The sequence below is a fragment of the Falco punctatus genome (genome assembly GCF_963210335.1).
Source record: "Falco punctatus genome assembly, chromosome: 1".
Classification (NCBI taxonomy): Eukaryota; Metazoa; Chordata; class Aves; order Falconiformes; family Falconidae; genus Falco; species Falco punctatus.
The window spans coordinates 57421387-57435303 of NC_137580.1; the positions used below are offsets into that span (position 1 = coordinate 57421387).

Consider the following 13917-nt stretch of genomic DNA (forward strand, 5'->3'; position numbering starts at 1 on the left):
TTCGGAATTTTCACTCTTACCTAACCAGAACGAATATTGTAAAAGTGGATCAAAGAATTTATTAAAATTATACATTAGGGAAAATCATTAACTATGTTAATCAAAATTAAGGAAAAACTATGTACAACAATTAATGCTATGATAAAGTCACTAAAACAAATCCCTAATTTTTAAGTATCTTGACCTCTTTATCAACCAACTCATGTTTACAATGCTATCAACTGAAGCCATGAGTTAAAGGGACACTGTAATTTTTATTTGGAAAATACATATCACAGGCTGTAGATATAATCTTTTCTGGACTCTCAATTAATTTTCTATTCCTTCAGTAAGGGAACAAGAGAGAGAAATTTTGCATTTACTATACACATTCTACTTAGAGGAGCAGACAAACCACTTATTTTCTTACATATAATTTGCACATGAAGAATTACAGTTTGTACTTTATTTGGCATAAATAGCATTTATTAGCAGACAGTTCTACAGATTTTACTTAATAAAACTGATAGTCCCCGGGGGGGCACATTTATTTCCAGCTTTACATAGCATTACAAAAACTTAGTAGTAAGCTTAACATTAATGGAGACTTAAGACATTTGATTTTTTTTTTTTTTTTGGAAAAGAGTTCGCAGTGTCCTTTTAAACAGCCAAATATTCACTGTTTATTTGGCATGAAAATGCTAAAAACATATTGGAATAAATGCTATCAATTTGCAACAGTTCCTGAATTAAAAAGGATTCTTACCTTTAGATGAGACAAACAGTTCTGCAGGAAAACGTGCCAGTTATTTAAAAAAAACTGTTTCTGACTGACACACAACAGGCAGGTGATCAATGGATACAAAGCCTATGAGCAGGGGGAAAAAGAATTGATCAAATTGCTCTTTGCAGACCTATCAAGTCTTGTACATTGAGAATGAGACACAGTCGGTCCTTGTTTCTCACTCTCATTTTAGCACTGAACGGCAGCCTTCCCCTGCACTAGGACATGTGTGCCAGGCATGGTGTCCTGGGTATAACCCACGTGCCGTAAGAGCTCATGGTGTAAGACTGTGGCAGTGGGACCACGGTGAAGCTCGCTCCCTAGCAAGGCCTGATCTCAAATATCACCCTTCATACAATATCCACTCTTTCCCTGCGACCACACGACCCAATTCATGGGGTCCTACGTGCTGGGAGAGGGAACCATCACTAAGCAGAATATTCAGGAAAAGCATCAACAACTCAGTAAAAACCGAGGCAGGCTTTAGGTTGTCAGAAATGTTGCTTCTACGCAAGGTCTACTTTAGGAAAGAATGAAGCACTATTTAATAGTCTGTGAATATGCTGACTAGCATGACTTTTCTTTGCTTTAATAGCATAAGATTTGTTTGAACACCACATATTTCAGCAGAATGAACAATGGCGATAAATTCCAAATCTGACTGCAGATTATCTTGTTATGAAGCAAAATTTTAAAAATTACATTGTAAACTTAATGTAACAATGTTTCTGACTTCATAAATAAAATTACATGGTGAATACTAACATCAACTACTTTATGTTCTTCTTACAGAAGGAGTTTAACCATGTACAATGACGTGTGCTTTATACGCTCAGAATACTGGAAAGTAAAGCTTGTCACTAACATGAAAGTGAGAATAAATCATTTTAAATTCACTTGCATTTACTGAATATACCAATTGTAATGCAAAACTTAGGTCTACATTTCCAGCAAAGTGGAGTGAATCAACTTGAAACATGGCTGCCACGGTCATCAAGAATTACCAAGTACTGCATTAATAAGATATTTAAAACCTTGCTAAGATGCTGGTTTAGGGGAAAAACTAGTCTTACAGGAAAAAACCCACAGATAATTTATATCTGAAAGAGATAATAAAAAATATTAGAAAAAGAAAAAAAAAAGTGTATGAGGAGGGGAAAAAACAGGCAAAGCAGGGCTATTAACAGGCCATTATCCTGCTGAGGAAGTCCTGTCTGACACTTCCAACTTTTAATTTGTCATCATCTAAATAACACAGATTCCCTGAACACAAGTTCTTTTTAGAAGAGACATTAGGTTAAATAACTCTGTGCTAAAACCCACTAAAATAACCAAAACCAAGCATTGTTTTCAAGACAATCTCACAAGTGAGATAACAGAGTACATATCTTGCACAAAGAAACAAATCAAAGCAAACACACATACACAGTGTGAACTTAAATATAATTTGACTGAGGAGTTAATATTTAAATTAATACAGCTCTTAGCTTTTCCTCATAAAATATACTAGCTTAAAAGTCTAAGATGAGTAAAATGGAGAAGTTGAAATATTTCTTTAAAATACCAGTGAATGCTTCTTTCTTGAACTCAATTCAAAGGTAGTCTGATAAAGCATCTCCACAAAATTTTTCAAACATGGCACATTCACTTCATTTTTAACAGCCTATTAAAAAAAATACATAAATGGGTTTAAAAGTTTATATAGAAGGCAATTTAAATATACATTAAGATGTCCATGAAATCAAGAACACTCAAAAGTTAAATCTCACTTTAGGTAAGTATTTGAGTGTATGTATCTGAAATATAAACAGAAGCATAAGAAATCATGTCATACACTACAACCATACAGTTGAAAAAAACCAACACAAAACCACAACAAACACAAAACCCATTAAGAAAACTACTATTCTAAGAATGTGGCCTGTATCTCATGCTTGAAGAAGAAAAAGTATTTGGAACTAATTAACAAATAAAAAATACACTGAAATTCTTTATAAGCATAATTTCATATATTTCAAAAAATAATGCCCATAACTTTCTCATTGTTCCCCTCTTTAATGCTCCCCTTTTATGTGCTCCAGTACTGCAAACTGAAAGCTTAGGAAATGATACACAGGATCACCAGCCAATTAACCATGTAAGTTGTCTTTGATCAGCTTTCAGAATTAATGGAACAAATAGACTGAGCCCTACACCTTTTTTACCCACTCTGTCCTTGCATACAAAAGAGCCTTCCCTCCACAAACCAGGCAGCTACCTTCTTTGTCAAAACCTCTGCAAACCCGTATTTATCCATTCCAACATTATTCTCAATGGCTTTATACTGTATTTCTGCTTTATTTGTCAAATTGGGGGGTGTTTGAGAGGGAGTTGGCTTTTCTGGAAGAGATCCTCTATAGTCAAAATTTCTCTATAATATGGGGGGGGTGTTAGTTTTTATTATTCAAAGGTATGACATGTCCACCTTGCTAAGAACACTGTGAAAACATGATGAGGAAGCATAAAAAATAGCATTCAATATCTATGTAACATATACAAATCCAAAAAAAACCAACCTGTGAGAGTAATTATGTTTTAAGTTACTTCCTACATACCTCCAAATTATTTATCTTTTGCTATTCTTAAGCTATGGGTTGATCAGTACCCTACTAGCTCCATGAGAAATTCATTGTTGCCAGCACCACACTGTTGCTTTGGGATATAACCTTGGGTTTACAGATCAGCCTTAAATTCCTCACTGTAAAATATGCTGTTATCTGTCATACCTGCAGGGTCTAAACCAGGTCAAGTTTTTTAAAATGCCTGAATGACTAAGCAAGAGAATACAGTAAAGAAGTTACAATGCTGCAACCTAACAGCTTCCTCACTTAAGCAATTTTCTGTATCCAAGATACAGAAGAATCCAGATTAATTTCCTTCATCTGCTTCAAAAAGATTCAAACTTGCCTCTCACATCTTCCAGGAGAAGGACTAACCCTCTCAGCTGCATCTCAGCCTAGGATGGTGCTCTCCAATTCTATTTAAGAAGCCTCATTTGTATGAAATGATTAGACTCAATGACTCAGAAAGAAAGATCAAGCCTCCCTCCCTCACCAATCGCTTAAAGCACTGATTCAGGCTGTGCTGGTAGGAAGCAATCCATAAAACACCACACACACTCTGCACAGCGGTGTGAGTGCTGCCATGGTTACCAACGAATAATCCCAATTCCCAAATGCTGCTTCTCCCTCATTACTGGACATGCTGTTTTCACTATTATTTAAATTATGATTTTGCAAACTAGTATTTGTATTTACCTAAATGCAAAGTACTTTCACCATGCACCCCCACTCCAAATGCTGAGCAACTATGGAGTTCAAAACAATGCATTCACTTTTCAGATGGACAAGAAATTGTTCTCTAGAAGAATATAAGTAAGCCCAAGTAAGATCAAGACTTCAGTCAATAAAGAGCTACTGCTAACACCACCTCTTTGTGGTCATGCCTTAAGAAGAAAGATTGTCTCCTGTCCCATTTAAAAAAAAAAAAAACAAAAAAAAACAACAAACCAAACACAAGGTTAAGACCAGTGAAGCGAGAGAAGCATTTCCCCATAGCTCAGGGCAAGGCAGATCATTTTAAAGAGGAAGCAGAGTTCAGAAGGTTTTATGTTTCCATTCCTATGAGCTTGCTTAGGCAGGACCCCCACCCAGCATGCTCATCTTGGTAGATCCCGTTCCACAAAACAGGATCCACGCATCCCAGCTCTCCACATATTGCAAGATATGCCCCTACGATCAGTTGTAACATGGAGCCATGATCTGCCATTTTTCAGGACAGTGTGCCAAACACACCATGGCCTAGCATCTGCTAATACAATTATCATTTTAGACAACAAACACAGCAAGTATCCATCTGCTACAATGAAACTTTGAGATCATGGTAAATGGTCAGCTTGAGGTACACCGAGCTGTCACAACTTCTTGTTGACCTGCTGACCAAGCTGTACACAACTGAGCAAAGTAGCCTGGGAGGAAGGGGGAGAACCTGTCCTGGCTAAAAGTGTTCTCACAAGCAGTGTTACAGGCACTGTACATCCAAGACTGATGATATCGAGGGTTTTTTTTCTTGTTCATGGCGGCTGAGTAAAATTTCTTGCTTTAGATTTAAAACACATACCAGAGGGAGATGATTGACTGCTCTTCCACTTGAAGGATTACACCTAGTGGACACTCACCTTTAGAAACAATTTTTATTTAAATAGCCAAAAGCTACATTCCTCCTCCCTGCATAGGAGTTCACACACTACCTTATCTGTAAAAACTCTCCTAACTGTAAAAATGTTACATATCTCAGTTTATTTTAGAAAGAACTTAAGAAGTTTCAGCTCATAAAGAAAAGACAATGGGACCCTTAATAGAACAAATACTGAACCAAGGAAATTTCAAGTTTTCAGAGCAAGTATAAAATGACAACAGTGCCTTTATCAACAGTGTTGATGAAAGGGTCTAGAAAACAGACAATTGTAAGCAGTTCTGAAAAAAGACTAGAAACTAGCTAATAGACAAATTACACTGGCACATTCCCCTTTGAAAGATTATGTAGCTACTTGGAATTTACTTAATAGTCTCTTTCAATCTGTAAAAACATAATATTTTGAACATTAATGGAAGTCATTTCAGCAATGAAAGCCTAATTGAAAGTGAGAGGAATAGTGGGGAAGAAAAAAACCCAATACTTACAGCAGCCACAGGGATGAGAATTTCCACAAACAAACCAGCAAGTGCATGCTTTATATCTTTATCTTTTACTTCCAGGAAGTATTGAGCACATTCCTTTGTAAGGAAGCATTAGAAAAACATTTAGAAAGAAGACAAGTGTCACTATGGCATAAAAACCACCAGCAGTATTGCATTAATTGCCAGTTTGAATTTAAAACATGCAATGTGTTTGTTAGTCTTATATTCCTTGACAATACCAACTTTACAAAATATTAGAAACTTTAAAACCTGTTTCCCCAGCAATTAAAAAGAAATTGAAAGGAGAACATTTGTAATACCAGAGAGCTACTTACTTCATACTTGGAATAAGAAGAGTACCCAGAATATAAAAGAATATAAGTATGCACATTTTCCTCAATAATTCTGAAGTTTTAAAAAATAAAACCTTATCTCTCTTGAAATTATTATAAAACATTTTTTTTATTTTTATATACTCATTTTCAAGATTACTTTGATACAAAGAAAATCTTACAGAAAAATAAATAATTCATACACATGTTTGCACACTCCAGTATACCAAATTGTCAACTCTGGACACAATCTAAAGCACCAATGTGTATGTTAGCTTTTTCAGCATTGAAATCAATGTCAATGGCTATTCAATAGTTCCTATAAAATTTGTGACCAAGTTGCAATAACTTCAGTTACTGTGGAATGGGCAAGTTATTCATTAGGATAACTTTTAATCCATGAACAAGAGAAGCAAAGAGATTTTAAGTCTCTGAAAATTAACTGAAGTGTTTTTTCAAACAAAATCATTTCTTGGCATCTCAGCTGTTAAAAAAAGATATATCAAGTAATTTTTTTCCTTTGATCCACTCCTTCCATAAAGACAATTATTTGCTTGCTATCCATTTTCATTGAATCTTGAATAAGTTAATATATTACAGGTTTGCCATATTACTGAGACAATTGAGAATAGGTTCTCATTATGCTAGGTACTCATGAAGTGTAGAGAAACAAGTGATTCATATCTCTGAGAACTCACAAACTGAACAGAAAAGGACAAAGGATGACACTCTATTTAGAGTGAGCAACTGATCGTTACAGGCATCATTGTAGCTTCATGAGTTAAACAATCAAAATCATACTTGTTTCACTTTTCTGTAATAGTAATTTACCTGCATGAACTGAAATGACGCTTCAAAATCCTCCACAGGATACATTTTTACTCGAAAAAACTTCATTCCCATAATCAAACTGATGATACTTTGTACCACATGAGGACTCTGTTCTTTTTGTCTCAGTTCCTTTAATTCAGTGACAAATTTCTTCCTAACAGCTTGAAACCTAAACCAGGGATATATGTGGCAATTATTTGAATTTTTAGTTACTTTTATATGATGTCTATTTGAATCAGTTTCCTTAGGCTGTTAATGAAAACACCACCTACAGTAAAAGAAACACAAGCAAGATGATCCCCGATACTTAAAATCCAGGCATTTAAGAGTGCCTGTGATGACCAGCACATTAGAATATTCTCATTAACTGAACAACAACTATTGACTGATACCAGGCCTCCTTTCCCTGCACGTACAAGCAAAGCAATTCAGTATTGCACTACAGAGTATTTCTTGATTTGTACAAATGTACTGTGCCAGAATAAGAGACAGACAAGCCAGGCTACACCCGAGTACACTGGACACTGACATTTAAGGGGTTAGTTACTGGGGTCATTAATACATGCTCCAATATTGAATAGTCTTTAGGTCTAGAGTGATTCTTCCCAAAATGCAAGAAGAGTCAGAAACTGAACTTACTTTGATTGAGCAAGAACCCCTGTCACTTCTGCATATAAATCTGCAATAATATGCACATTCCCAGTGTTGGTTCCTGAATACCTAAAGAGAAAAAGGAAAAAAAAAGGAAAAACAAAAGAAAAGAACAAAGGAAAGTGTTAAATACAACTTTATTCTTCTAAACCCCACACATGTTCTCAATTACAAACAAGAAGTCTGTTCCATAGCAAGGTGGATTATCACCATAAAACCAACGTGAGTCAAGCATAAAATGCACGGGTGACATTTAAAGAGATGTTGTTTCCTTGAGTGGACACAGGAGGCATATTCTGTGTAGGAAATTTACTAGTTATCCAAACTTGGACTCTTCTTACTCTGGCTGGCTACGCAAATCATTTTGTATCTTCTAGGCAAAATAAACTCAGCATTATATTGAACACAGCTGTATTTCAAGATATGTTTTCAGTTTAAAGATACCAGGGTTCATTTACACTATTATCAACAACATGTTACAGGTGAGGCAAAGGAGAACAATCACAACCACAGGCTGGTAATACACACAAAATATTTTAAAGAACACAAAAGAAACTTACCCTTCCTTATGTTTAAAGTGCTTAAAAGCCAAGTTTAGAACTTCATGTACTAAAGGATCTGGCACTGGATGAACAGGTATCTGAAATGCAGGTATCATTTATCTATATGTAACTATGCATGTATATATATACACCTATGTATGTATGAAGTAAATAAATAAAACAGTACTGTGAGAGGCCCTGTAGAAAACTCCTCCACTAGTGTCAAAGGACACATCTTCTGTTGGCAATGATACCAAGTTAATTCTGCAATATATGAACATTTAGACAATCTGCGTTGGCATTCTCTTAAATATTTTGCATACTGGCTTTCAGGGATTAAATGAATAATAATATAAACAACAGTAATGTAAACACTATTAATTCGTCCTCAAAATTTATCAGACTACATTAACTATGCATCTTTTCACTTTCTACCTTGTGTGGTATTACTGTTACAGATTTAACCTCAAAATGCTATTAATCTCAGTATAAAGGAAGACAAACAAAAAAAAAATAAGAACGTAGAAGAGATTATCATTTCCATTTTAGACTTTTTCAGATGAAAGCAGCCAAAACACATAAAAATCTCCCTAGCAATAAGTAACAATGTGGTGAGAAACCAAAACCAAGCACTGATTAGAAAGCTCTTTTTTACCGAGGTTCTCTTTGACATCACCACTTTTCTCAGTTTGAAAAGGAAACATTTATTAAAAAAATCAAATATATTCTTTAAAAAAAGTACTATATGTAATTATGAAGTCATAATAACTTTAAAATTTCAAAACAATTTAGGTGGGGACTAGGATAACCCTACTAAACATTATTGCTTTAGACTGATCATGTTTTAGTAAAAAAATCTTATTAGAAGATTACTGTCTTGGCTACAGAAAATGAAGCACTTGATGCAGAAAAGTATGAAATTCTAAAGCAATAAGAAAGCTGTTTCTCCAAGAACATCCAACTATTGGGACTGACTACTTACATACATATTCATACAATAAGTAATATGTAGCCATTTAAGCAAAAGATTTTTGTTCCTACATAGGTCGTGTCTGTCACCCTCTCTCCAGCTGCTCTGTCGATATTACAGAAACAGCTGGATCATGCCCTTTGCACCCTCTAAAACCAGTTTCTAAGAATTAAACAATGACAGGGCTCCCATGATGACAGCCATATGGATGTAATGTGAGTGTAAATATGTTTATTGATTAAAAGCCATCATTTCTGCACTTTGACTACCTAATTGCAGAAACATTACAGTCAGAAAATACAAACCCTCCTTTAGATAACTTTTAATACTAAATTGACCCAAGGATTCTTTATGTGGTGTATCTATGTTCAGTGGCCCATTGCAGGTCTTTAGCAGAGGAAAAATTCATATCACGAAAATACCTATCTTGTCTGGAGTACAAGCATGAGAGAGGCTCACCAAGAACCTCTCTTCAAGATCAAAACTTTAGCATCTCTCCTGACATCTGAATCACTAGCAACGTGCACCCTTATACTCAGCAGAAAAAATAGTACCAGTTCAAAAAACAGAAGCTACCCATACAACTTTGCAATCCTAATCAATGTATTCTATTTTCCCCTTTTATTTTGCACCGATAGAAAATTTAGGCAAGGAGAGAGCATGAACTAAATGTTTTCTGTAAAACACTAACAAATAAGAGTTTGATGGCTTTAATACTGTTGTCTGCATATATGTGCATGCATTATAGAAATATCACTTTGGATGACTGGCTGGTGTCTCACGGCAGGACAGGCAGCTCTCTTGGTTTATTTTTTTCATTTTTTCCCTGTATCACAAATGTACCATATACAACCACATAAACCTAAACCTCCTACAAATTATTTGCAAACTAAACCATAGCCCTTGCCTGACTTGGTACAGAAAGACATTTAATCTTCACGTACCTAAAGGACAAACTACTTTAGTATTTGAAATGTGACATTTGCTCGTCTTCCTCATGTTTCATACCGTTTCTTACAGTAATTTTTCCTCTCAAAAATGCAAGAAAAATGATGCTGCTGAAGCCAAACTCTACCCTCTTGTCCATACACCAATGCAAATATTAATTTGCATTACAGAGTATTAACAGAAATTCCATGTGACATCTTCTAGCACTACACTATAAGGCCAAGCAAAATTACATACCCTTTCTAAGTTTAAGTGACATATTAATCTTGTCACTTTATGATTTCACGTTGTATTGCAAAACTACAGACAAAAAGGTACTGAATTAAAATAGGGGTTTTTTTAAAGTTTTGGTTTTTGCAGTACATTAGCAGCTTTGCCTTAGTGGATCCAAGACACATGAACTGAGATACGCAGGCATGTAAAGAAAAGACAGGAGAAGCCAAAGGCTTTATGCAACTGAGAGTATAATTACAGCCTTGTATACGCTCATCATATATATGCTCCATATAAAAATTTAAAGTATATGATCAAAAGTGACATTAAAAGCAAAAGATTAAAAGAAGTTTGTCAAAGTAAAAGAGCTTACCTGTTTTAGAACCTCTATTAAAACTAAACAAAAAATGAAATCTACAGCTAAGTCCCTCCTTTCAAGTAGATAATCTCTTTCACGTTGTTGGTCGTCCCTAAAATAAGAAAACAAGAACACGTGTATCATACACAAGATTGAACACAAATATTGTGGAGAAGAGGTATGCATGCACACCTTCCAAGCAATCACTGCTACAGGCATATAAAATGATGGTTAGAAAGACTTCGGGGTTTGGTGCAGCACTGACATCTTGCCCCTCTCCTGAAAGGGCCTTCCAATAACAAAAACAATTCAAAAAGGGGCAAACTAGCTTGTAATTACCAGTGGCCAACTTCCTTCTGTGTATCAACCCCAAAATCACTAAGTCACTTCATGCATATCATCTACGCAAGTTAAACACACTATCTCAAAGAAGCCCATGCTCTTTCTATACAGATTTAGGTAATGACAGTTCCAAATACAAAATACTTGTCAAAAAAGTATAAAGCGCATATTCTTAGAAGAAAGCACAGAAAAATAAACAGACTTTTCCAAGGAAAACTCTTACCCCTTTGATTTTGTGCTAGACCGAGGTCTATATTCATAAGATTCATCTTCTGTTCCATTTTGGCGCCTGTACCAGTCAAACAAGGTGCGTAATAAGGAGGGGAGACAGTGCTCTGCTACTGAGCTCATAGAGCTTATCAACTGAAAAGAAGTAAGAAAAATAGTTTAGCATGATAAAGCAATCTAAAAATCCTAGAATTATAACCATCCCTTCAAACTGGCTTTTAATGTTAAAAACCATTCATCGTGTAATTTTACAAAGTGGCAACTTTAGGTACCATTTCCATCTAGGACAATTAGTGTAAATATGGCACACTAAGTTAATTATTATGATAGATTTAAGCAGACAAAGTGTTTCAAAATTCACGAGGATCACAGAATGCTGTATTTATACAGATAACCCATATAATACCATTGAGAAAACAGCAGATACTTTAGGATTTCCCTGAATGCTGCCGTATGTATTGCTCAAGTATACATACCTTTACATTACAGATGACAGATAGAAGTAAACCTCCTGAACTGAGGAAGTATGTAACCTTCAAAAACATGCCGCTTTCATTATTATACAAACAAATGTAAGAGCCTTTTAGATATTCTCCTCTACTTTTAATACATTTGACTGGTCTAGATCTCAAGCTATATGTACTTTCAGCATAACTCCCCTATCAACTGCTCTCTTTCATAAAACCCATGAGTTGTAAAACTATCCATGAAACAGTGGCAATAGAAACCATTATAGAAGGATGACTTTAACAGGTATGAAACTTAAATACTCCAGGCTTCCTTAAACTTAAACTTTAACAGAACTCATCAATGCCCCAGGTTTGGAGAGCAGAATGACTGAGAAGGGCAGCATAAAACAGCTATTAACTCCCTGCCAGGAGGCAGCTGGGAGCAAGCCCATCCCCAAAACACTGGCTGGAAGAGGAGAGTTACCCTGCTGCTCAGTGATGCCACGTATTAATTATCTCCCGCATCTTTCAAATAAGAGGTTTCAATAGAAGCCATGCTTGTGCCATAACATATCTATTACTCACTATTCCAGAAAACCAAGATAATATCAATGCCATTATTTCTTTGTCCTCATTTGAAGCATATTGGGGTGTCAGACAGGGGGAAGGGATGGGGGTAGGTTAACCATACAGAAACCTCAGGAGGATCTTTTCCAACCGTCTGAATGCTTTACTCAGCTTGTTAACCAGTGAGCTATTCAAGTCACAAGAATTAAGCAGTATTCTTGACTCCCTGAAAAATCCTTTATTATATAAACAAGTAGAGACATTTTCTCAAAATAAGTGAAATCATATTCTTATTCTAGAAGTCCATAAAATTTTAAATCCCAGTATAAAATACAGACTACATATATTCCAAATCTGAACAGGAACTAGGTTACATTAAGAAATTTTTACTAGAATAATGAGATTACTTTTTTTCTTATTATTACTGTCTGTCAATAGGACACTCACTAAAAAGGGATTCAATGGAAAAACTATGCATGCTTGCTGCAGGAGAGGCACGCACATTGAGCTAACTGCACAAAAAGATGAAGGCAGTTATTACAGGCAACACAAAACCATACAAAAGCTTTTCCACACAAACACAACAGAAGCTAGAACGACTCTGTAAGCTTGCTATAATGCCTTGCATCTCAGAACAAAGGCTAAGCTTTGAGAATACCTTCATTCTTATACTAATGTATGTTGAAATCTTTGTAACTTGCTTTGAAAACTAAGCATGTTGTAAGCTTGTTCCTTGTGCACCAATATCCATATAAACCAAATATCCAGTCAACCAATAACATACATCAGACTTCAAGAAGCGTACAGTACAACACAACTCAATTTTATCACTTTGAAGTTACATTGTGATGTGAAATGAAGCAGTGTGTGATGAAAAGGAATGTGTACGAATGAAGATGTTGTTCAAGAGCATTTTCTGATGTGGCAGAGGTATGACAAACTACCTGGGGGGGGGAAAAACAACTTGGGAAGACAAAGAGGAGAAGAGGAAAGAAAAACTATGAGGAAATTTGAGACACTTGTGGGCTACTGTTAAAACTATTATCCTTCAGTAAGAGGAAGCATCATAAAAACAGCTGCCCAGAGAGGCTGTGGACTCTCCTTCTTGGGAGACATTCAAAACCCGCCTGGACACCATCCTGGGCAACCTGTTGTAGGTGAACCTGCTTTAGCAGGGCATTGGACTAGATGATCTCCAAATGTCCCTTCCAAACCTGACCATTCTGTGATTCTGTGAAAAAAGAGCTCAAAAGAGTCATTTGTATTGATAAAGCTTCAACAAAGCTTCACCATGATTTCACGTGCAAGAAATGCCTGTTGCTTGCATCAGCTTGGGGTGATCAAACATCTCCATTAACTTCACTCCAGCCATGAGCAGAAATCACAAGTTAAAAGCATTAATGTGTATGTGGGAGAAAAAAAAATAAAATTCAGAAAGCAGGAAGAACAAAGCTTCCTCATGAGTTCCTAAATCAAGGTATTAGACTCAGCATAAAATAATCAATGTAACTGGTAAGCCTTAGAATGAAAGCTAAGGCTAAACTGGATGAGCAAGGGATCCATCATCAACCACAGCAATCCAAAATATGTTTTGCCTTACTGTCACTTTCCGTACCCCAAATAACCTAAAGACTGGGAAAATACATCAATTTCTTTTTCTCTAAAAATAATGATATATCAAATACATTGCACAGAGCTGTGTTCATACAGCAACCACACACACAACAGGACCAGAACAGATTAAGGAAACACTTAAGTTTACCCTGTGCTGTCGACATAAAATGACCCCACAAAGCATTTCTACTCCTCTGCCTTCCTTCTGAACTGATGGGTTTATTAGTAGAAGAAAAAGAAGAAAGCTGCATTTTAAGCTTTACTAAACCTTTTCCTTGGATTTTCCTGCAATTTTACACAGCATATTAATATTACTACCCTTCATAAACATTCCAGCAGTTAGTAAATTACATCATCTTCCACAGAAATAAACTATATCTCATGCACTAAA

General features: G+C 35.7%; 1 protein-coding gene across 5 annotated transcripts in view; it reads right to left on the reverse strand.

The window, feature by feature from the left end:
• FRYL (FRY like transcription coactivator) overlaps positions 1 to 13917 on the reverse strand; it is a 179603-nt gene that overhangs the window by 87587 nt on the left and 78099 nt on the right. For all 5 annotated transcript variants that reach the window (XM_080403806.1, XM_080403807.1, XM_080403803.1 and 2 more), the window contains 8 exons: positions 10892 to 11031; positions 10342 to 10438; positions 7856 to 7935; positions 7284 to 7364; positions 6645 to 6813; positions 5485 to 5577; positions 2328 to 2426; positions 746 to 847 (listed from right to left, as the gene is read on the reverse strand). In XM_080403806.1, coding sequence (XP_080259932.1) covers positions 746 to 847; positions 2328 to 2426; positions 5485 to 5577; positions 6645 to 6813; positions 7284 to 7364; positions 7856 to 7935; positions 10342 to 10438; positions 10892 to 11031 — 861 coding nt within the window. The remainder of the gene's footprint in view (positions 1 to 745; positions 848 to 2327; positions 2427 to 5484; positions 5578 to 6644; positions 6814 to 7283; positions 7365 to 7855; positions 7936 to 10341; positions 10439 to 10891; positions 11032 to 13917) is intronic.